The sequence below is a fragment of the Dipodomys merriami genome, unplaced genomic scaffold, assembly GCF_024711535.1.
Source record: "Dipodomys merriami isolate MVZ:Mamm:240054 unplaced genomic scaffold, mDipMer1.0.p SCAF_14, whole genome shotgun sequence".
Taxonomy (NCBI): domain Eukaryota; kingdom Metazoa; phylum Chordata; class Mammalia; order Rodentia; family Heteromyidae; genus Dipodomys; species Dipodomys merriami.
In genome coordinates, this window is record NW_027202715.1 from 14,792,370 (window position 1) to 14,815,508 (window position 23,139).

Below are 23,139 nucleotides of genomic sequence, written 5' to 3' on the forward strand. Positions count from 1 at the left end.
GGGGTGGGCTCCCTTTGAATGTAGATAGAAAAGGGTTAGCCCATTGCCTCCTGAGCTGAAGTAGGAGTGAAACACCCACTCAAGAGTTCAGTCACTGGCTGGGCAATTAGGGAAGTCAAAGGACGTCTCAAGGGCAAGAAATCCCACAGGGAGCCATCCTGAGGGGGCGAGTCAGAAATCAAGTTGCCATCTGGAATGGCAGGCTCTCTTCTTCATCCAGTGCCCTTCTCTCTTCTTACGAAGACATACCTTAGCTAGGGCAAATTAGACAGTGTCTCAGTTCTGATATAATATCAGATCGCCCTCTATCTTTCCATTTTTGTTCTTCTTAATATCACCCCACCTGTAATTTATTTATTCATTCATTCATTTATGTCAGTACTGGAGCTTGAACTCTCTTAGCTTTTCTTTTTTCTTTCTTTCTTTTTTTTTTTTTTTTTTTTTTTTGCACTACTACTTCTTCTCCTTCTCCTTCTCTGTCATTGGTTATATAGAGATACTCTTATCTTGGACTTTTTGGCCTGGGCTGGCTTCTAACTGTAATTCTTAGATCTCAGTCTCCTGAGTAGCTAGGATTACAGGTGTGAGTCACCAGTGTCTGGTTCCTATTTGTTTTTGTTTTAAAAAATTATTATAAAGGTGATGTCCAGAGGAGTTGCAGTTATATAAGTAGGGTAAAAAATTCCTTCCTTCCTTCCTTCCTTCCTTGTTTTTTAGATATTGTCATCCTCTTATTTTGTTTTTGATCAGTGATACCAAAACTGTGTTATACTGTTACTGATTTATGATGGCTTGATTTATGGCTTTTCAATTTTTCTGATGGTGTAGAAGTCATGTTCATTCAGTCAAAACTGGACTTTGAATTTAAATGTAGTCTTTTCCTGAGCTAGTGCTGAGGGATTTGATCTTTTTCCCCATGCTGGACAGATCAGTGAGCCATAGTTCCTGTGTCCAGTGAGATTCGTGGTCATGAGGAAAATGCCTGTTGCTGAGATATGATGGTCAGTGGGTGAGATGTACGTGATACACTTTCCTCAGGCCCATCATCGTAACTTGAGGAACATGTGTAATACAATGAAGGAAACTGGGCTGAAATGATGATGCTCTTGGTTCAAATGGTGAGCAAGGGAAGGAGCTAAGACTTAAACACATATAGGCACCAGCGGCTCACACCTGTAATCCTAGCTATTCATGAAGCTGAGGACTGAGCAGAATGGTTCAAAGCCAGCTCAGGCAGGAAAGTCCATGAGCTTCTTATCTCCAATTAACCATCAGAAAGCCAGAAGTAGAACTGTGGCTCAAGTGCTAGCCTTGCACAAAAGATAAGGGACAGCACCCAGGTCCTGAGTTCAAATGCAAAAACGAAGGCCTGAAAAGCCTGTACCTTGAATGAAAACACTAAGGCTCTAAGTTCAAGCTCCACCTAGTGGAGCTTAAAAACTAAAAAGAAAACAAAGAAGACTTGCTGGGCATTGGTGGCTCATGCCTATAATCCTAGCTTCTCAGGAGGCAGAGATCTGAGGATCACAGTTCAAAGCCAGTCCTGGCAAGAAAGTCTATGAAACTTCAATTAACCAGCAAAAAGGTTAGAATGGAGCTGTGGCTCAAGTGGGTAGAGTGCTAGTCTTGAGCAAAAAATCTTAGGGACAGCACCAAGGCCCTAAGTTCAACTCCCACAATAGAATAAAGGAAAGGAAAAAAAAAAGACTTAAACATCTTGAGATCCAGGCGAGCAGTTGTCACCAAGCTCTAACTGGCTAAGCAACAACTTTGCATGTCTGCAAGTCTTTAAGATAACTCCATGAGGAAGGCGAGGAAAAAGCCTGGTAGATGTTAAGGAACTTGGTCAATGTCACCCAATGGTTAGTCAGGAATGGAACCTACCCTGAGTCATCTACCTGACTCTGTTAAGCATGGCCGCTGACTCTGTGTTAGGTGGGATAGGGTTAGGCATATCTGGTTTTTCTTTTCCTCTCCCATGACTGAGTAGGTCTTACTTTTCCCTTAGGCACAGAAAGATTGTTACTCCTACACACATGATGCCCAGACAGCTGACTCCGGGGTGGTGCAGACAGGGAAGAAGTACTGTTACATCACACAGGAGGAAATACAAGCCAGTGACTTTTGTAGGATATAGTGGAAGAAAGATGTGTGTGTGTGTGTGTGTGGGTGTGGGTGGGGGGGGGATGGGTATTCTGGTCCTGGGGCTCAGACTCAGGGCCTGGGAACTGTCTCTTTTTTGCTTAAGGTTAGTCTCTATCACATGAGCCACAACTCCACATTGGCTGTTTGGTACTTCATTGAAATTGACAATTTCATGGACTTTCTTGCCCAGGCTGACTTTGAATGGCAGTCCTCAGATCTTAGCTTCCTGAGTAGCTAGGGTTACAGGAGCAAGCCACCAGCGCCTAGCTGGAAGAAATATTTTTAGGAAGGAGTCAAAAGACTCTTGCTCTTTGCCTGACAAGACCTCGGGCTTTGGTCTGAGTTAGAACTTTTCCCAGCATGGGATGTCATGTTGAGAGCAGAAGACATTCCTTTAGCAAACAGGGCTGGCTTCTGGTCATCAGGCAAGTTTTCTTTAGTGAACGGAAGCATTTTAGGTCTTTACATAGTGTAGGGAAAGATACTCTGTGGTAGAAGATCAGGAGAGCTAGAGCTACAGATTTGTTAAAGAATCTCCTTAGGATTTATACTTGGAGAGAAAGTAGGAAGTAAGATAGAGAATGCCCAGAAATGAGTACAGAATTCCTCAATGTACGGGACAGGTGACCCAAGGCATTGGGCCCCATTTGAAAAAAGGGAGATGTGTGGGCATGGTAAATGCTGGAAGTAGATTTATAGTCTTCCATACATCTTTGAATCTAGATGGATTTAGATAGCTTTGTTAATGCAATGGAGTAGAGATGTCATTTGGATTCACACGTTTTGGAAAACTTCCCTCCTTCCTTCCTTTCCTTCTTTCCTCCTCCTCCTCCTTTTTTCCCCTCCTTTTCTTCTTCCTCTTCCTCCTCTTCCTCTTACTCTTTCTTCTTCTTTTGTGCCCTTCCTGGGGTTTGAACTCAAGGCCTGGGCACTGTCCTTGAGCTCAAGGCTAGCATTTTTCCATTTGAGCCACAGCTGCACTTCCAGCTTTTTCTGACATTTTTGTTGGAGATAAGAGTCTCACAGACATTCCTGTCAGGCTGGCTTCAAACCATGATCCTCGGATCTAGTAGCTAAGATTATAGGTGTGAGCTATCAGTGTCCAGCTTCATGCTTTTTCTTATATAATAAGGAGTAAAGGTTTATGGGTAGAGAAACTTGTTCAGCCAATACCAACTCCCAGACATGTGGGTGCCATCTTGGAAGTAAATCTCCTTAGCCAAGTTAGTTTAGCTGAGTGGAGTAAAGGTAACTTTCTCTCTATATCTCTCTTGTCTGTCTGTCTGTCTGTCTGTCTGTCTGTCTGTCTGTCTGTCTGTCTGTCTGTCTGTCTGTCTCTGTCTTTCTCTCTTGTGCCTACTTTTAGGCTGACTAGCATCTAGTGATATAAAAGGAAGGTGGATTAAATTCAAAGGTGGATCAACCTGACAATTGAAGAAATCTAGGGAGCATTAAACATAACAATGAGTATGATCAATAAGTATTTTTTAATTAGCATAAATGGCCAAGCGCCAGTGGCTCACATCTGTAATCCTAGCTACTCAGGAGGCTGAGATCTGAGGATTGAGGTTCAAAGCCAGCCCGGGCAGGAAAGTCTGGAAGACTCTTATCTCTAATTAGCCACCAGAAAACTGAAAGTGGTGCTGTGGTAGAGTGCTAGCCATGAGATGAAGAGCTCAGGGACAGCGCCCAGGCCCAGACAGAGTTCAAGCCCCATGACCTACAAAAAAAAAAACAAAAAAAAAACAGCATAAATAAATTGCTCAATGGGATTTCATTGGGATATTTCCATTGACACCTATAATGTACTTTGATCAATTCATTCCCCTCTACTAGAGTCTTTCTTCATCTTCCTTTCTCCTACTTTAAAACAGTTTTTAGTAAGTTTTGTTGTACTATTTTCACACATACATGGGCATATATGTAATGCACTTCAATCCTATTCAGACATCATCCCTCTTTTTTCCCCCTTCTGTCCCCAGCAGTTATTTTCCAGTGTGGTATCAGAGGGGGTGCAGAGGGTAGGCACCCTTCCCATTCACTCCTGACTTCAGACCTTTCACTGAGTTCTGAAATGTAATTCATTAGCATTTTTTTGGTGTGTGTTTGTGTATGTGCCTTTACTGGGGGTTGAACTCAGGGCTTGGGCGCTATCCCTGAGTGTTTTTGCTCAAGTCTAGTGTTCTACCACTCGAGCCACAGCTCTAATTCTGGCTTTTGGTGGTTCATTGGAGATAAAACTCTCATGGATTTTCCTTCTTGGGCTGGCTTTTAACTGTGATCCTCAAATCTCAGCCTCCCAAGTAGCTATGTTTACAGGAATGAGCCACCACTGCCCGGCTCCCACTTTGGAGAAATAAACTTTTTGTTGTTTTAGCAAAAGTTTGATAAATCAGTGTTACTGTTATTTATTTATTTGTTGGTCCTAGGGCCTGAACTCTGGGCCTGGGCGCTGTCCCTCAGCTCTTCAGCTCAAGGCTAGTGCCTTACCACTTGAGCCATAGCACCACTTCTGGCTTTTTTTCTGCTTATGTGGTGCTGAGGAATCGAACCCAGGGCCTCATGCATGCAAGGCAAGCACTCTACCACTGAGCCACCTTCCCAGCCCTGTTTTTTAATTTTTAAAGAAGATTATCCACTGTGTCACACACTGGGAAACCTCAGGTGAAGTCTCAGAAATAGCTGGTGCTCCCTTAAAGACAACCCACCCTCCCAGCTCCAAACTCTACAGTAATGGAATAGCAGTAACACTGGTCAGGATCCAATGCCAACCAGGGCTTTTGGTCATTCAAAAATTTGGTTCCAGCCAGGGCTCCTGGTGGCCTATTGGCCACCATCTTAGCTACTTAGGAGGCTGGTTAGAACCCAGCCCAGGCAGAGAAATTCATGAAACTCTTATCTACAAGTAACCAGCAAAAAGCCAGAAGTGAAGCTGTAGCTCAAGTGGTAGAGTGCTAGACTTGAGCAAAAAAGCTCAAGGACAGTACCCAAAGACCTAAGTTGAAGCCCCAGGACACATACACACACTCTCTCTCTCCCTCTCTCTCTTTCTCTGTCTATCTGTCTGTCTGTCTGTCTGTCTGTCTGTCTGTCTGTCTGTCTGTCTGTCTGTCTGTCTGTCTCTCTCTCTCTCTCTCTCTCTCTCTCTCTCTCTCTCTCTCTCTCTCTCTCTCTCTCTCACACACACACACACACACACACACATGCTGGGATCCCTCCTCTCATTCTCCCATTCTCCCTACAACTCCACAAGAGATTTTATTATTCTTTATTTTTCCCTTGGAGACCAGAGCACCATTTTCTTTTTCTTTCTTGTACAAGATGGAATAGGCACAAGGCATGATGGTGTGGCTTATATAATTCCAGTAAATAAAAATTTTATAAAAATATTGGGTAATATTCTCCCAGCATGCTAGTCCCAGGTTGGGGAGGGGAATTAGGGTCTTTTGAAAGCTGTCTTAACTCTTTGGGATCTCCAAGGTACCATTCTGTGGATGATTGGCTCTGCAAAGCAAACAGCCCCCTGGTGGCCAGAAAGAGTTAAGGCAGCTCCAGAGTGCCCACCGCAGTCCCAGGAAGGAGCCCCAGCCTTGGGGAGTGCCAGCTCCAACTACAATTACTGTCCAAGTCACAGCGGCCCAATTTGCTTTATTGTAGCGGGCCTCCTGGAGTCCCAGGGCCGCAGAGACAATATAGATGCTTCTAAGTCAACGGCCTGCAAATTGGTCTTTGAAGGGTTTGCAAGTATGGGGAGGGAGGTGAGGGAATTTGTTAGAAAGGCTTGGTAGTAGAGTGTGTTGGTCCTGAGGATGAAAGGCTTCTTACCCCTCAAATTCCAGGCCCTAAAGATTGATTTTTTCCCCTTCCTATTTGCTGGTTTCGAGGTAGCAGCTATACTTGTCAAGCCTGTCAATGCACAAAGGGACAGCACCCAGGCCCCGAGTTCAAGCTCAGTACTAGCACAAAAGTAAATAAATAATAAATGTCAAGCTAACTTAGTAACACATTTCTTTCCATTCTTATTTCTTAATTCAAGCAATGTTCATTCAGATCAGTAACATAATGAAAGCTTGGAATGTTAGAATGAGAAGAAAAACACAAACCTGAAATCTCCATCTTCCCTTGAGAAAATAAACCTGTCAAGAACTTTCCTAATATAAAAAAAGTACTCAGCTTCGGGCATTTTGTTATAGCAACAGCAACAGGACCAAGACACTGTTGAGGAGAATAGGGAGCCATAGCAATGGGTTGGAGAAAGGAGGTGTGAGAGGGAGATTTGGAGAATCACTAGGGACTCTGACTTGGGAAGCTGGGAATTACGGTTCCCTGGACACAGGTACAGCAGCTTGAGGACAGGCAGTGCATTGGGTCCTATGTGTTGCTGTCTCAGGAGCGTGGCTTTTGTAGGAGGCATCCAGGGCAGTGGGCAATGGATCTTCAGCTCAGCAGGAAGTGGGAGGACTTGGAGGCAATGGTGTGGGGGGTCAAGGTTGGAGGTGTTGGGTGGTAGGGTCTGCTGGCTGGGACAAGAGGAGGGGGGAGAGAGGGAGGCCAGGCAGCCCTCGATGAGCCCTCTCACTACGCCCTGCTTGCTGTACCTCAGGCCTGGGAGCACTCAGTGGGCATCATCTGCTTCCCCAGTCTCCAGAGGCTGGCAGAGGACGTGTCCCGCCAGCTTGCCCAAGAAGTACAGAAGGCCCTCACTGGGAAGCCTGCAGGTATGGGGTGACTCTGTGAGCACTGACAGAGAGCACCTACGAGGACTACTTGTGGTTCACATTAGTGGGGAGCCCCTGTGGGGAGCACTCTGAGGAGCACCAGTGGGGAGTCCCTGTGGGGACCACCATGGGGAGCGCGTGCGCGCGCGCGCACACACACACACACACACACACACACACACACACACATGCAGCAGTGAGCTTGGTCCAGAGGCCAGAGGCTACAGCTTGCATGCTTCCACGATCTCCACGCGCATGAGCCAGCTGGCCCCTGGAGGCCCTGAAGCCGGGCCCTGGAGCATGCCCGGAGGATGGACTCCGAGGATGGAAGAGCTTGAGTGCTGGGTGTGTGGCGGGGTGGGGGGTGGGGGTGTGTTTCTGAGATGGCAATGGCTGTGTGACTGAGGACGTGGCTGGGGGCTGGGGTGGGGCCGGCTGAGGAGCTCGCCCAGCACATTTGGCAACCGGAGTCTCACCCATCCCTGCTAAGCAGCAGTGTGGCCAGGGTAAGGTTCTTCTCCAAGAAGACTCACCTGGCCGGATGTCTCTTGGGGGGACGGCAGGCGGCACCGACCCACCAACCCGGGACACTTTGTTGCAGAGCAAGCGCGGGCGGCCGTGGGGCAGTTGCTGCAGTGGAAAGGAGAGGCAGATCAGGACAGCTACCTGCTGCTCAAGTCTGCTTTCGTGCTCACCGGGACCAACTCGGTGAGTTCCAGGCCCATCAGCCTTAGGCCCAGGCCCAACCCTTCCTTACTCATTGCCTGCTGGGCATGGTGGCTCCCACTTGTAATTCTAGCTATTGATGTAAGGATCATGGTTCTAGCTTGAGCAAGAAAGTGTGTGAGACCCATATCTCCAATTAACCACCAAAAGGCTGGAGTGGAGCAGTGGTTCACATAGAGGAACACCAGCCTTGAGTGAAAAAGTTAAAGGATGGAGCCCAGGCCCTGAGTTCAAATCTTAGTACTGCCAGACATACACACAAAGAAACCTTAGGGATCCCCTCCCTATCTGCATTTTACACTTGGGAACTTGGAGTCCAGAGAGAGAAAGTGATATCTCCATGGTCCCCTGTGGGGGACCTGACAGGGTCGGAGGCCCTGGGTGTGAGTTCCCTCCACGGAGTATCACACACACACTTTTCCTTTGCAGGAGACGCTGGGCAGAGTGGCAGAGTCTGGACTGCCAGCCCTGCTTCTGCAGTGCCTCTACCTCTTCTTTGCCTTTCCTCTGGGGAAGGAAGAGCTTTTGGAGAAGGACGTTCAAGGTCAAAGGATGTTTGTGCAGGTGAGTGAGGCCTGGATGTTGCTTGTTTCTCAGAAACTTCTGGGAGAAGCTTTGGCCTTGTTCACTCTTAGTTTTCAAGCTCCTCTTGTTATGGAAAAACAGCCTGACAAACCAAGTGTCACGTGAAAAATTTCCCCCCTGGATGGTTGAACCCCTGGGTGAGGAACCCATGGCTATTAAGGGCCGGCTGTGTGACTGGGGGCTCAGCACTACACAGACTTCGGGCAGGTAGGCAGTGTCTTGGAGCGTCTTTCCCATAGTAAGGGAATTATTACCTTGTAATTTGAGAAGTATGGCAATCATTTATCTGGAAAACATACATTCATCCTTGAGACCCGGCCCTGCACCATTTGCCTATTGGTTCTGTTGACTACGCTGGTTGGGGACAGAGGGTGACATGTGTGACATCCAGTCCTTCCTGCTGAGTACACCATCCATGCTCCAGAGACACAGGGAGAAATCAGTATAGGAGGGTGGCTTTCTAAACAGTCTCCTCCTTTTTCTTGTGTTTCTTCTCCCTTCTCCAATTCTCCCTCTCCTTCTTCTCTCCTTCTCCTCCTCCTTCACTTCTCAACCTCCTTTCTCTTCTCTTCACTCTCTCTCTTGTTTGTCCTCCTCCTTGTCCTTCTCCTCCTCCTTTTTCTCTTCTTCCTCTTGCTTTCCTTCCTTTCTTTTCATTAACACTTTCTAATTATTCTTTCTCCTCTTCTCCTTTCTGCTCTTGTCTTTCTCCTTCTGATTCTCCCCCTGCTCCTCCTCTTCTTCATCCTCTCCTCTACCTTCTCTCTCCTCTTCCTCTTTGTAATTCTAATCCTTCCACCATCTCTTCTTTTTCCTCCTTCATTGTTAATAATCTAATTCTTCTTCTTTTTTCTCCTCTTCCTCTTTTTCTTCATTAAAAATTTTCTAATTATTCTCCTTCTCCTCTTCTTGTCCCTTTTCATCTTCTCTTCCTCCTAATTCTCCTCCTCTTCCCTGTGCCTTCTTTCTCCTCCTTCTTGCTCTTCCTTCCCCTCCCCCTTGTTTCCTCAGATGTTGCTCAACCTGTGCAGTGAGCCTCTGAGTCTGGAAGGACTTCTCTTAGGAAGCGAGCTCCAGACTCTGTTGATTGCCACAACCTGTCTTCGTGAGCAGAGCTGCTATTTGTGGAAGGAGCCCACCTTCTGCGTGCTGAGAGCCATCTCCAGGGCTCAGAGTCCTGGCATCATCCAGTACCTGCAGGGTAGGTGTCAAGAGCCCCTGGTGTGGGCTGTGACCACCTATGGCTTCCCTTGAACTCAAACTTAGGGAAGGCTCAGTCCCATTTTCTACAAGGACTCTGATAGACTCTTGAAGCATCAGTCTAGACCCTTGGAACCAAAGAAGAGAGGGCCAGCTATGTCTACAGAGACTCCTCGACTGCAAGGCTCCACTCATGACAGTGCTCCTGTTATTCCTTTTGACGATCTGTTGGAAGAGAGAGAAAGGGAACTCCTTTCGGGTCCCATTTGTTTCTCTGAGACAGATTTTAGTGTGGGGAAAGTAGCAGTCAGAGTAGTAGATCTTTCTAGATCTGTGTGTGTGTGTGTGTGTGTGTGTATGTGTGTGTGCCAGTCCTAGGTCTTGAACTTAGGGTAGAGGTGCTGTCCCAGCACTTTTTCTGTCAAGGCTAGTGCTTGAACCATAGCTCCACTTCCAGCTTTTTGACAATTCATTGGAGAAAAGACTCTCATAGACTTTCCTGCCTGGGCTGGCTTCAAGCCACAATCCTCAGATCTCAGCCTCCTGAGTAGCTGGGATTACAGGCATCAGCACCTGCGCTCTGTGTACCCAGGACATATTGAAGGTCCATCACGGTTCACTTCCTGCCCACAACACCCTTTTCTTTGCTCCCCCAGCTGAGCACACAGCTGCCATCCTGCAAATGCCACACCATGGCTTTTGCCTGGGCCAGCTCTGATGTCTGGGCTCTTGGGCAGGAGTGGGGAGGGCTGGAGGGTTTGAGCTGCCAGTGTGACCTGCATGCCCACAAACACCGGTCTTGTGTCATCTCATCTTTCTGGTGTGGCCCATAACTAGGACATCACTCTGGGAGAGCCAGGAAAACCCTGCAGGCCTTTCTTAGTATGAGTCCTAGGCGAAAACCCAAGCTTGAGGGGTTCAAAGCTCCCTTCAAGGCCAGGACCCCAATATCTCTTAGCCACCCAATGGGTGGCTAAGGGAGGCTATTGGTGTGGCTCAACGGAGTCTCTGCCCACATTTCCTGCTGCTGCCTAAGATGACAGTCAAAACTTATTTTGGCTGGGTGTCAGTGGCTAACTCCTATAATCCTGGCTACTCAGAAGGTTGAGATCTGAGGATTGCGGTTTAAAGCCAGAGTGGGCAGTGATATACTTCTCTCCAATGAACCACCAGAAAATCTGGACATGGAGCTGTGGCTCAAGTGGTAGAGTATTAGCCTTGAGCACAGAAGCTCAGAGACAGTGCCCAGACCTGAGTTCAAGCCTTAGGACTGGCACAAAAAGCCCACAAAAACAAGCAAACAACAACAACCAATTTGATGTCAGAGTAGAGTCTGCCACCTGGAGCACTATGCCCAGAGGCTTCTTAAGGGCCTGGTAGTCTCTGGGCCTCTGTATGAGTAGGGAATAGGAAGAGCATGGTCTCCTGCTATGTGAGCCACTCTTAGGGCTCCCTAGCCCAAGGGGGTGAGACCCCACCCAAGAGGCAGGCATGTCTTATCTCTAGCGCTTCTGATATAGCTTTCCTGGCACTGAGTGCAAGGGAGGATCCCTTACCACAGGGGCCTGTCCAATGCCAGTTTGATGGCTTCCTTCTTCTGTATCATGCTTTCCCCTGGCTTCTAGGTGCCAAGCAAGTTCAACACCAGGCTTCACATGAGTGGATGTTGCCTTCTTCCTTCCCTGTATTTCTGTCCTCTTCCCATTTCTCCAGAACCGGAAATACTCCATCTTTCCCCCTCTAGCTTCTTATTCACTCACCTGCCCTTTTCCACACTTGAAGCTAATTTCTGCTTAGCTCTCCATGCTCAGCTTCAGTATGGCCTGCCAAGGTCTTCCATAATGGCTGAAGTCTTGTTCTTGTATCTCAGCCCAGGACCTGGATTGTCCAGAAAGAAGAGCAAGGGGCTAAGCAGCTCCCTTCTTATTCTCCCATAGGAAATGAGTGAGTTGTCTCTTGGATTCAAGAGTCTAGAGAAAATCTTTTGGATTCATTCCTATGCATGGTGTATGTGTATATGTGTATGTACACGCCAATACTGTGGCTTGAACTTAGGATCTGGGCACTGTCCCTTAGCTATTTTGCTCAAGGCTGGTACTCTACCACTTGAACCACAGCCCCACTTTCAGCTTTCTGCTGGTTAAGTGGAGATAAGAGTCTCATGGACTTTTCTTCACAGGCTGGCTGGCTTTGAACTGTGATTCTCCAATCCTAGCTTCCTGAGTAGCTAGGATTACAAGCATAAGCTACTGGTACTGGGCTTTCATCTACATTGTCAACTACAGTTTGGAGGGGGTTGGGTGGTTTAGAAGACTTGGAGGGAGAGCTCTTGCTTCTGGGCTCAGCAGGGCTGTGTTTGACTCCACAGACACCAACTGCATCCGGCTCTCGGTCCAGAACCTCTCCAGGCTGGCAGACGTGCTGCCTGTACCTGAGGTGAGCGAGGCTGTGAATCTCATCCTGAGCTTTGTCAAAGACTCATACCCCATTTCCACGGTGCTGCTCCTGGAGTTCGAGAACGGGGAGGGCTACCCTCTGCTACTCAAGGTGCTTTTGCGGTGAGTGCCTGGGGGTGTGTGGGGAGGGGAGAATCAGTACCGCCTGAGAGGTGAAAACAGATATTGAAGCCACCCGGCGGGCCTTCTGAAATAGCAAAACTCTCTAGAGCATGGCCAGACATGTCCCTAGCCAAAAATGCGAATTTAATATATGTCATCTGTGGTGAGGGATCCCTTCCTTAGAGATCAGAGAATGACTGTGACACCTGCTTGGAGTCTGCTTAGTGACCACCTGCATGCTGCTGCCCTGACTTCCACCTGTCAGCAGAACCTACATGTCTGTTAGGGGTTTTTGTCTGTTCATTTCAATAAAACTTTATTGATAAAAACAGGTAGCAGTAAAGCTGTTGCCTAGCATGTGAGAGGCCCTGGATTCTATCCCCAGTACTGCGATAAACAAGGTGAAACCCCCAAGATAGGTGAAAAACCAGAGGCAGAGAATCACAAAGTTAGATTTTTACAACTTTCTAAATTAGTTGATTTGTGTGTGTGTGTGTAACAGTCTGGGGCTTGAACTCAGGGTCTTGAGCTCTTTTTTCCTCCTTTTATTTATTTATTTATTTAACTTTATCATTATCTTTGAGTAGTTGTACAAAGGAGTTGCCATTTAACAAAACATTTTATAAACATGATGCAGCTTGGGCTGGGAAGGTGGCTCAGTGATAGAGTGCTTGCCTTGCATGCATGAGGCCCTGGGTTTGATTCCTCAGTACCACATAAGCAGAAAAAAGCTGAAAGTGGCACTATGGCCAGTGATAGGACGCTAGCCTAGAGCTGAAGAGCTGAGGGACAGCGTCTAGGCCCAGAGTTCAGCCCCACGACTGACATCCATCTATCTATCTATCTATCTATCTATCTATCTATCTATCTATCTATCTATCTATCTATCTATCTATCTATCTATCTAGATGCATCATATATCATATATACATATATATACATATATATATATGTATATATGATATATGATGCATCTTGATCAATGTCCTCTCTCCCATCCCCACCCCTTTCCTCACTGTTAGGATTTTCTTTCACTTTTGGAAGGTGGCTACTGCAAACAACCTTGTCAGTATGTTTGGAGGGCTGGAAGTCTATGAGAATTGGTACCCCTGTGGCAGCTCTCAGCCGTGGCTGATGGCAGCTGATGGGTAGATACTCAGCAAGCTTGTCCCTGGAATAAGCCAGCACCATATTGCCCCAGGCTCCCTCAAAGGACAAATCCATTTAGTCAAGGAGTGCACTGGTCAGTAATGCTCCCCAACTGACTTCCTTCCTTTCCCAGCTTCCCCTGGCCTTAGACGTGCTAGTGGTTTCTGGGATCCACTTCCAAAGGAGCCACCTTTCTCCCAGATCCTTGTGGGATCCTTGTGGGAAGCCCAAAGACTTTGCTCAGCCATGACAGGGTTACCTTCATCTACTCGTGGGCCAGCTCTGACCTGTCTGTCATTTTCAGGTTGAACCTAGTGTTCAGAGAGAGAAAGCAACAGAAATCATAGGTATTTCTTGTTGACCCAGATGCTTTCACTCACGTTGGGGAAGTGACTTCAGGGCAAACCTGTTCCTTGGAGCTTGGCTTTGCTCCTCTACCGATGGTTGTTTACCTTGTCCTTCACAGACTTTACCACAGAGCAAGCTTTGTGTCTGTGCATGTGTGTACTTAGAAGAGAGAGATGGTAGCCACTCAGGTCCCAGAGTCTCCACAGAGATGAAATGAAGTGACACTGCCCTTCAAAGCCTTCCTCCACAGGGATGCTAATGATAAACACCTCTGGGTCCACACCACATTCCACACGAGTCTGGACCATGGCGAGTTGGTCTGTTGGTCTGGGTGTCATTTTCACACATTTCCTTCATTTAATGGACAGATGGTAACTTTCCCCAGGCTTCTTGTGGAAGGCAGAAAGGAGGAAATAAGTCTGTTCTTGGAAGTATGAGAAAGCAGCAACTTTCACTTGTGCTCTTCCCTTGTGGTCTTTTGTGCCAGGACTGGACTTCAACTCAGGACTTCATGTTCTTGTTTGCCTTTTTGTTTTTCCCCCTCAAGGTTGGTGCTCTACCATTTGAGCCACATGTCTGCTTCTGGATTTTTGCTGGTTAACTGGAGATAAGAGTATCTCAGGGCTGGGAATGTGGCTTAGTGGTAGAGTGCTTGCCTAGCCTGCATGAAGCCCTGGGTTTGATTCCTCAGTTCCACATAAATAGAAAAAGCCAGAAGTGGCGCTGTGGCTCAAGTGTGGTAGAGTGCTAGCCTTGAGCAAAAGAAGCTCAGGGACAGTGCCCAGGCCCTGAGTTCAAGCCCCAGGACTGGCAAAAAAAAAAAAAAAAAGAGTATCTCAGTTTGGTCTGCTCAGGCTGGCTTCAAACTAGGATCCTCAAATCTCAGCCTCCAGAGTAGCTAGGATTATAGGCATGAGCCACCAGTGTCCATTCATTCTTCTTGTCTTAACTGCAGCCACACTAGATGTACTTGTTTCAGAAAGGGCAGAACTAGAATAAGATTCCAGATGCCATACCATTCCCGGGCCCTGCCTGTAAAACAAGGCAACCTATGCGCCCATAAGCAGCCAGACAGAAGCAGCAGCAGAGCTTAGGCTAAGCCCAGGAAGCCCAGTGAACTTCCATGCTGTTTTGCTGAATATTTCTAAAGAAATATTAAGCCTTTCGGGCTGGGAAGGTGGCTCAGTGGTAGAGCACTTGCCTTGCATGCATGAGGCCCTGGGTTCGATTCCTTAGCACCACATCAGCAAAAAGAAAAAAACTAGAAGTAGCGCTGTGGCTCAAGTGGTAGAGCGCTAGCCTTGAGCTGAAGAGCTGAGGGACAGCGCCAGGACCCAGAGTTTAGACCCTACGACTGGACCCCCCCCCAAAAAAAGAAATATTAAGCCTTTCATTTGGCAGGTAATCCTACACTAGGGGTTCCCCAATCACATGGCTTTTGGGGATCCAGCCAAGGAGAGAACCCTTCCTCTGGGCAGTGCTGTGGTCTCTCACAGGTTCTTTTGCACGGTATTTCTGCCCCCCCCTCCCCGGTTATTATCAGGAATATGTTCTAAGACCCATGCTGGATATCTGAAAGATTAGATATAAAACCTCCTCTTTCTTTTCTGTACCTATGACCAATGGTGAATTTAATTTGTAAATTGGGCATGGCAAGAGGTTAAACACAATAATCAAAACTAAAATAGAACAGCTATATAACAGTCTACCACAACAGAAGTTGCTTAAAACTTATGAGTTGTTTATTTCTGGACCTTTCCAGTTAATATTTTTAGATTGCACATAATATTCATTTTTACATATGTAAAAATGGAACTGGAGGGGATGGGTAGGGTTGGAAGAGATGGGGGATCATGATGGAAGGGGTGACATTGACCAAGATGCATTATACTCATAAATTATTATGTTGAATGGAAACCTCTTTGTCCAACTACATAAAGGTAATAAAAATTGTGTGTGTGTGTGTGTGTATGTGTGTGTGTGTGTGTGTGTGTGCTGGTCCCAGGGCTTGGACTCAGGGCCTGGCCATTGTCCCTAAGTGTTTTTGCTCAAGGCTAGCATTCTACCATTTCAGCCACAGCTCCGCTTTTGACTTTGTTGGTGATTAATTGGATATAAATATCTCATGGACTTTCCTGCCCAAGCTGGCTTTGAACCTTGATTATAAGATCTCAGCCTCCTGATAGGCATGAGCTACCAGCACCTGGCAATAAAAATACGTTTACACTGCCAGCTGACTGAGGGTAGTTGCGAACTTGGGGTGCAGAGCACAGAGGTGAGAAGACGCTGTATTCCAATTGCATTTCTTTGATTTCAGGTTAAATCTGCAGGCAGTGACATTTCCCCAGCTCTTTCCTTGCCTTCAGTACAAGATTGCCTGTGGCTAACGAGGAGGAGAACTTCCCCAGTAAGGCAGGTCTGAGGAAGCCTTTGCGTCACTGTGAAGGGCCCCGTGCCCAAATGTGGCTGCTTCATTCAGAGGAACAGGGAGCTAGCTGTGTGCTGGCAGCACACACCAGCACACTCAGCAACTCACGAGGCTGAGATCTAGTTATTCAGGAGGCTGAGATCTGAGGATCGCAGTTCAAAGCCAGCCCAGGCAGGAAAGTTTACAGGACTTCTAGATCCAATTAACCATCAAAAAACCTGAAAGTGGAACTGTGGCTAAAATGGTAGAATGCTAGAGCCAAAAAGCCCAGGAACAGCACCCAGACCCTGAGTTCAAGCTCCAGGACCAGCAAAATAAAATAAATAAAATAAAATAAAATAAAATACAGGGAGCTGACCTCCACTATTCAAACAGGTATAATGGGCTGACTCAGGGTGCAGTGGACCCCCACCTGGAGGAGCTCCTGGGGCTGGTGGTATGGCTGACTACGTGTGGGAGGTCGGAGTTGAAAGTGTTTGACAGCATCACATACCCTCAGCTGGAAGACTTCAAGTTCCACCAGGAATCTTCGGGTAGGTTCTTCTCGTGTCTCCAGGTGATCAACAGAGGCAGTGCTGTGCCCTCAGGCTGTGCAGGTCTTCCCTGACTTGTGTGCACCTGTCCTTGAAGCAGGTGATTGGCCATTGCCTTTAGGAAGGTGACCTGTGGGTCTTAAATCTCCCCTTTGCACACTTGTGGCTGTGCACCTGTAACTGCACAATGTAGAAGTTTGCTTTGTGTAGCACTTAAGAGGAAACATTGCTTCACAAAAGCAGAGACTCTCAAATAGAGGTGTGACTTAATTGTCCCACTTGCTCCTATAATGGGACTGAATTAGGCTCAAGGTAAGTGACTGCTCTTCTCAGGATGTTTTTTTCCCTTTGGGTGTGGGTACTGGAACTTGGTTTTGTTTGCTCAAAGCTGGCACTTTACCACTTAAGCCATACCACCACTTCTGACTTTTTGCTGGTTAATTGGAGATGAGTTTCTCAGATTTGTCACCCCCGTGCTGGTTTTGAACTGTGATCCTTAGATCTCAGCCTGCTGGGTGGCTTGGATTACAGGTGTGAGCCACTAGCTCTTGGCTTCTCAGAACTTCAAGAGAACCATTGCCTGATGATTGCAGTGAATGTACTGAGTCTGGGACTGCTGGAAAGACAGGCGCTCTGCCTCCTATACTGAGTGCCAGGTTGAACAGGGCAGGTGTCTGCCCCATTAAAAGTCTTCTTTCAGGACTGCTGAGCATACACTGGACTGTAATCTGCTGGGTCACCAGCTAATACAGGCATCTGGGCCAGCTGGGACTTTGGAAACTCCCCTGTACCTCTATGCAGGGGAAGGCTATGGGTGAATGATCCAGGTTGAAATGAAATAGAATTTAATGGCAGACAGCAGCCTTAGGAAGAAAGCAGGCCAAGGTGAGAGCTAGTGCAGAGTCAGGGCCAGAGGCAGCAAGCTACATCTTGAGCAGGTAAAGAAGGATCTTGGAACAGAATTCCAGTAGACACAGTGACCAGGATGAAGCTCAGGAGATTCATGAATCAGAGACTTGCAGAAGCCTCTCTAGTAAGCTAGGTGCTTTTGGCTCATGCCTGTAATCCTAGCTACTCATGAGGCTGAGATTTGAGGGTTGTGGTTTGAAGCCAGCCCAGGAAGACAAATCCAAGAGATTTACTTACAGTTAACCAGCAAAAATGTGGGAAGTGGAGGTGTGGTTCAAGAGGTAGAGCAGCAGGCTTGCATAAGACAGAGAGAATAGGAGGTTGCAGGGTCTCTGATAAGAGAATGGAATTTCACTTTCAAGTGGAAGAGAAAGGGAAGCTGGATTAGGAAGGCTTGTTATGTGGAACTGGAACTGAGTTTTCTTGGTCATCTTCAGCATCCTTTGATTTGAACTGATAGAAGCTGCTGCTTCTATCAATTCTGACCAATGGAAGTATAACGAGTCATACTTTTTTGTGTGTGCCTAGCACTGTTACTGAGAATTTTTGTTCACTGATAGTGCTCTATCACTTGAGCCACAGTTCCACTTCTGGCTTTTTGGTGGTTAATTGGAGATAGGACTCTTATAGACTTACCTACCTGCACTGGCTTTGAACTATGATCCTTAGATCTTAGCCTCCTGAGTAGCTGGGATTACAGGTATGAACTACCAGCACCCAGGAACACACCATTTTATTTTAATTTTTTTAGTGATAGTTTGAGGCATGAACTCAGGGCTAGGGTGCTGTCTTTTAGTTTTTTGTTTTACTAAGGACTGGTGCTCTACCACTTCAAATGCATGCATCTCCTCTCCCAGCTTTTTGCTGGTTAACTGCAGATGAGAGTCTCACAAATTTTCCTGCCTGGGTGGCTTCAAACCACAATCCTCAGATCTCAGCCTCCCAAGTAGCTAGGATTACAGGTGTAAGCCACTGGCATCCAGCTTTAAATGTAATTTAAATTTTCAGCAAGAAGAAACACTTCAAATTAGTTTTGATCATATCCTTACTTTTAATCACTGTATTTTCAATATTACATCACAACATATGTTCATTAGTTTGTTGCAATCTTGGATTTTATCCAGCTTGCATTTGACCCTCTCAGCATATCTTAGTTGAGAGTGACCATATTGTGACAACGTTGATAATGACGTTGCAGCCTTTTTCACATCCTGGATGGCTCCACTTTTTTTTGGACTTATTTGCTAAATTCTCATAGGAAAGAAATAGAAACTTCAAATGATGTATCTTAATGATAACTCATGCATGTATTTCCAGACATAAGTGAGAGAGGTAACTTGCAGGGTTATTCTTGTTTTCGTCTCCAGGGATGACTGTTAAAAATCTTCAGGCCTTCCAGGTCCTCCAGAATGTTTTCCATAAATCCAGCGACTCTGTCCTTTGCTCACAAATCCTGTTGGCCATCAAGACTATGTGGGCCTGGAACCCTCGAAACTTCTTCCTGCTGGAGTGGACCCTGCAGCCTATCTCGCAGTTTGTGGAAATCATAGCTCTGAAGCCAGTCCCCGTGCAGGTGCACTTCTTCCAGCTTCTGGAGGCCTTGGTATTCAGGCTGCACTATGTGCCTCACGAGATCCTGGGGAAGGTGCAGCGTCTGATCAAGGACAGCCCCGAGCCCTCCTGTGCCCTGGTGGCCCTGCAGAGCATCCTCAGGATCACCAGCAGTGATCCGCTCTTCACTGACATCTTCCGGGATTCAGGGCTGCTAGGATTGCTATTGGCCCAGCTGCGAAAGCAAGCCAAGATCCTGAGGAAGTCAGGTACAGCGCTGCCAATTTAACCACACATAGAAAGCCAGAATGTCCAGTGTCTGCAGGCACTGTGAGAGTTTATAGGAGGTGTTCCCTGGGACACGTGGCTTCATGAAGAATGGGCAGCCTCCTGCTTTTTTTTTTTAAATCGTTACTATAAAGGTGATGTACAAGAGGGGTTACAACTACATGAGTTGGGCAATGAGTACAGTAGTCTTTGGACAATATTGCCCCTTCCCTTGCTCTCTCCCAGTTGTTCCCTCCCATCTTCATAAGTTGTAAAGTTTATTTTCACCATGTTGTCCAGTGGATGCCATTGCTGCATTTACTCACCTTTTGTCCTTCCATTTCTGTGCTTCCCCTTTACCCTTCCAAAGACAGATAAACAAACAAACATTTGTTTCCCTTTTCTGGAGTTCATTTTGATATTAGTTTGTGTGATCAGAGGCACATAGGCATTGTGCCTTTGTGATTCTCTCCTAAGAGGATCCTCCTTTGGTCTCGCTGTGTGTGCATGCATAGAGTCTTATATAATTTATCATGTTCCAGTGTATTTTAGATGTAGCGCCCACATATGAGAAAAAACATGTGCCATTTGTGTGTCTGAGCTTGGCTTACCTCACTTAGCATGATTTGTTCTAGGTCTATCTATTTTCCTGCAAATGACATAATCTTATTCTAATTGGTCCTGTAAAATTCCATTGTATATAGGTACCATAGTTTGGTGAAAGGGATGGATATAACTTAAAAGGGCTCTGTGAGCCAACTTAGGCCTGGGGATTCTCGGCTTTCAAATCTCTTCCTCACAAGAGATGGTAGGGGCCATGGCTCCTTAGCAATGTGGAGGGATAGGACCCTGGAGAGGCCTGGGGTGCTAGGGCTCTTTCTGGGATCTGGAATGTGGCCTTGTTCACTCTGTGCTGAGGCCTGATGCCTCCCCCTCACCCCCCACTTCCAGGGCCTTGTTGATCCAGCAGGCACCTCCAAGTCTGGTCCCACCAGGTGTGTTCTGCTGGTCCCTAGACCTGTGTTGCCTGGCAACACATCTAAGTTCTGATCTCAGCCCCAAATGCTGGGGTCTCAGCCAAATAGCAGCCTCTGCCACTTCTATAGGGTCTTTGGGGCTCCTTCCGGTCCCTTGGGAATGGTCAGGGGTCAGGCTGTATTATTACCCCCTGTGTCCCAAGTTACCTTCCTGCTGTGGAATCTATAGTCTCCACCTGTGAGATTTTTGAATAGGAAGCAAGGCACAGAACTTGTAATATTCCCTTTTTTTTTTTTTTTTTTTTTGGTCAGTTGTAGGGCTTGAACTTAGGGCTTAGGCCTGGGTGCTGTTTCTGAGCAGTTATGCTCAAGGCCAGCACTCTACCACTTTAAGCCATGGTGCCACTTCTGATTTTCTGTTGGTTATTTGGAGATAAGGGTCTCACAGACTTTCCTGGCTCGCTTTGAACAGTGATCATCAAATCTCAGCCTTTTGAGTAGCTAGGATTACAGGCGCGAGCCACTGGCACCCAGCTTCCCCTTGGTTTTTGCTCAGTCTGGCTGCATCTGCTGCTCAAGGAAGTCAGCATGGAGGAGGGATGCCAGGCCCCAAGAACCTGGCCATGTACCTCTCCCCATGGATTCTTCCTCTACATTTTCATCTCCCACTGTCCTGGCTGGGAAGGCTTTTAGCTGCTTTTCAGATTCTGCTTCAGTCTTAAGCCATCGTTATCAGTCTGCCTGTTTTCTGAAGAAGCTGAAGGAGAAAGTATGCATATTTGGGCCAGAAAGCCTGGGCTAGAATTCTGGACATGGGACCAACAAGCTGAGCGACTGTATCTAGTTGCACCTCCTCTGTGAGGTGGCCTCTTCTTCCTCCTCCCCCTCCTTCTTCCCTCCTCCTTCTTTCTTTCCTTCTTCTTTTGTGATTCTTCTTCCTTTTCTCCTCCTCCTTCTCCTCTTTCTCTTCTTTTTCTTCTCATCCTTCTCCTTTTCCTCCTTTTCCCTCCTCTTCTCTCCTTCGTCCTCCTCCTTCTCTTCATTCCCTTTCCTCTTTCTTTCTTCTCTTTCCCTCCCTCTCTTTCTTTTTACTTTTTCCTTCCTTCCCTCCCTCCCTCCCTCCTTCCTTCCTTCCTTCCTTCCTTCCTTCCTTCCTTCCTTCCTTCCTTCCTTCCTTCCTCCTCATTCCTTTTTCCTTCTTTTTCTTTTTAAAGTTTTAGCAAGCATTTATTTTAATATAGTAGGGGTAAAGTAGGAAGATACAGAAAAATAGAGAAACATTTCCTGTTCTCACATAGGAGATGTACTCATTCATTTTTCCATTCTTCATTTCCCAAATACATATTGAGCTAGGCACTGGTGGCTTACAGCTGTAATCCCAGGTACTCAGAAGACTAAGAGCTGAGGATTGTGGTTCAAAGCTAGCTTAGACAGACAAATCTGAGAGACCCTTCAATTAGCCAGCAAAAAAGCAGCAAGCAGAGGGATGGCTCACGTGGTAGAGTGCCAACCTTAGCAAAAAAGCCTAGCAAGAACATGAGGTTCTGAGTTCAAGCCCCAGTACTGGCAAACAAATAATCAGACAAATAAATAATCAGATAGACAGGCAGTGAGGCAGACAGACAGACAGGCATGTATTGAACTTTCAGTGTCCCCTTTTTATTCAATGATGAATAAAGAGACCCCATCTTGCCTTCATGGATCCAATGGGCTATTTCTTTACTCCTGTGTCTCTGAGCTGCTCCATAGCTTACTTGATGAGCTGGCACCTTTCCCTCCCTGCTGTGAATGGTAGTTTATGAAAGAAAGATGGAGGAGGCAGGGCTCTGTTTGCCGCCTAGGGCAGTGCTTCTTGAAGAGTGGCCATTGGGCCCCGCCCATCAGCAATCCTAGGGAACATGAAATGCAGATTATAGGATCTTTTCCAAGGCCGACTGAGTCAGAAACTGTGGGGATGACGTCCAGCATGGGGCTGTAAATGTTAACGACACCCCTCCTGCCCAGGAGATTCTGATGTGCTCAAATTGAAGTACCATTGCTGTTGGTGGGGTGTAGGGTTCTAGCTTATAGGTTGAGAGGGTTTCATTCCCATAAAATGGGTATGTTGTTTTCTCATCTTTTGAACAGGATAGAAAACTTGGTGGAGCCAGAAATACATGTTTAAATTTCTTGTTTGTCTTTTGGTTCTTCAATACGACAGGAAACAAATTGTCCATTCCTGGCATTCAGGATCCAGAAAGAGAACTTACCTGTGTGATGCTGAGCATAGTGGCCGCACTCCTGAAAGACTCCGTTAGAAACACAGGTGAGGGTGCAACCAGCTTCACCCAGCTACTGCTTTGAAAAACACGGATTGTTTCTTTGCTATGCCAATGATCAAAGGGTGTAGTCAAGGGATAGCTAATGCTAACACTGTGATTAATGTCCATTGCTAGTTGATGTTTAGTACCTCTCAGGGAATGAGTAACCACCTTGGTTCATCATGTTTTCTGCTTCATGATGACGGTGATGACGATGCAGAGATGGAGCTCAGGGCCTTGTACAAAGCTGAGCAAGTGCTCTATCACAAAGCTGACACTTTGTACTTCTAACATAAAATAAGGCTGGCAAGCAATGCTGAATCTAGCATTTTCTAAATTAATGACAGCCTAAAGACATCTCTTTTTTTTTGTCAAGTGAAATCTATGAATATCCTACTTCAGGGTCTGCACATGCTTTTTCTTAACCCAGAGGGGTAAAAAAATCTGCAAAGGAAGCTAGTCTTCTGTAATAATTTGATTCCATCTGCCCAAAAGGAATTTAACAACTCCATTTATTCTTTTTCCTGCTTTTTTTTTTGGTGCCAATCCTGGGGCATGAACTCAGGACCTGAATACTGTCCCTGAGCTTTTTTCTCAAGTCTAGAGATCTACCACTTGAGTCAAGGCTCCATTTCTGGATTTTTGTTGGTTAATTAGAGATAAGAGTCTCACAAAGTTTCTTGTCCACGCTGGCTCTGAACTGTAATCCACAGATCTCAGTCTTCTGAGTATCTAGGGTTATAGT

The 23,139-nt window shown here is 46.5% G+C and overlaps 1 protein-coding gene across 1 annotated transcript in view; it reads left to right on the forward strand.

Moving 5' to 3' along the window:
- Positions 1-23,139, forward strand: part of Wdfy4 (WDFY family member 4) — a 268,757-nt gene that overhangs the window by 11,311 nt on the left and 234,307 nt on the right. Inside the window, exons 4-11 of the mRNA XM_070020489.1 lie at positions 6,749-6,863; positions 7,465-7,571; positions 8,019-8,153; positions 9,186-9,375; positions 11,743-11,932; positions 16,233-16,390; positions 18,667-19,119; positions 22,295-22,399. Coding sequence (XP_069876590.1) covers positions 6,749-6,863; positions 7,465-7,571; positions 8,019-8,153; positions 9,186-9,375; positions 11,743-11,932; positions 16,233-16,390; positions 18,667-19,119; positions 22,295-22,399 — 1,453 coding nt within the window. The remainder of the gene's footprint in view (positions 1-6,748; positions 6,864-7,464; positions 7,572-8,018; positions 8,154-9,185; positions 9,376-11,742; positions 11,933-16,232; positions 16,391-18,666; positions 19,120-22,294; positions 22,400-23,139) is intronic.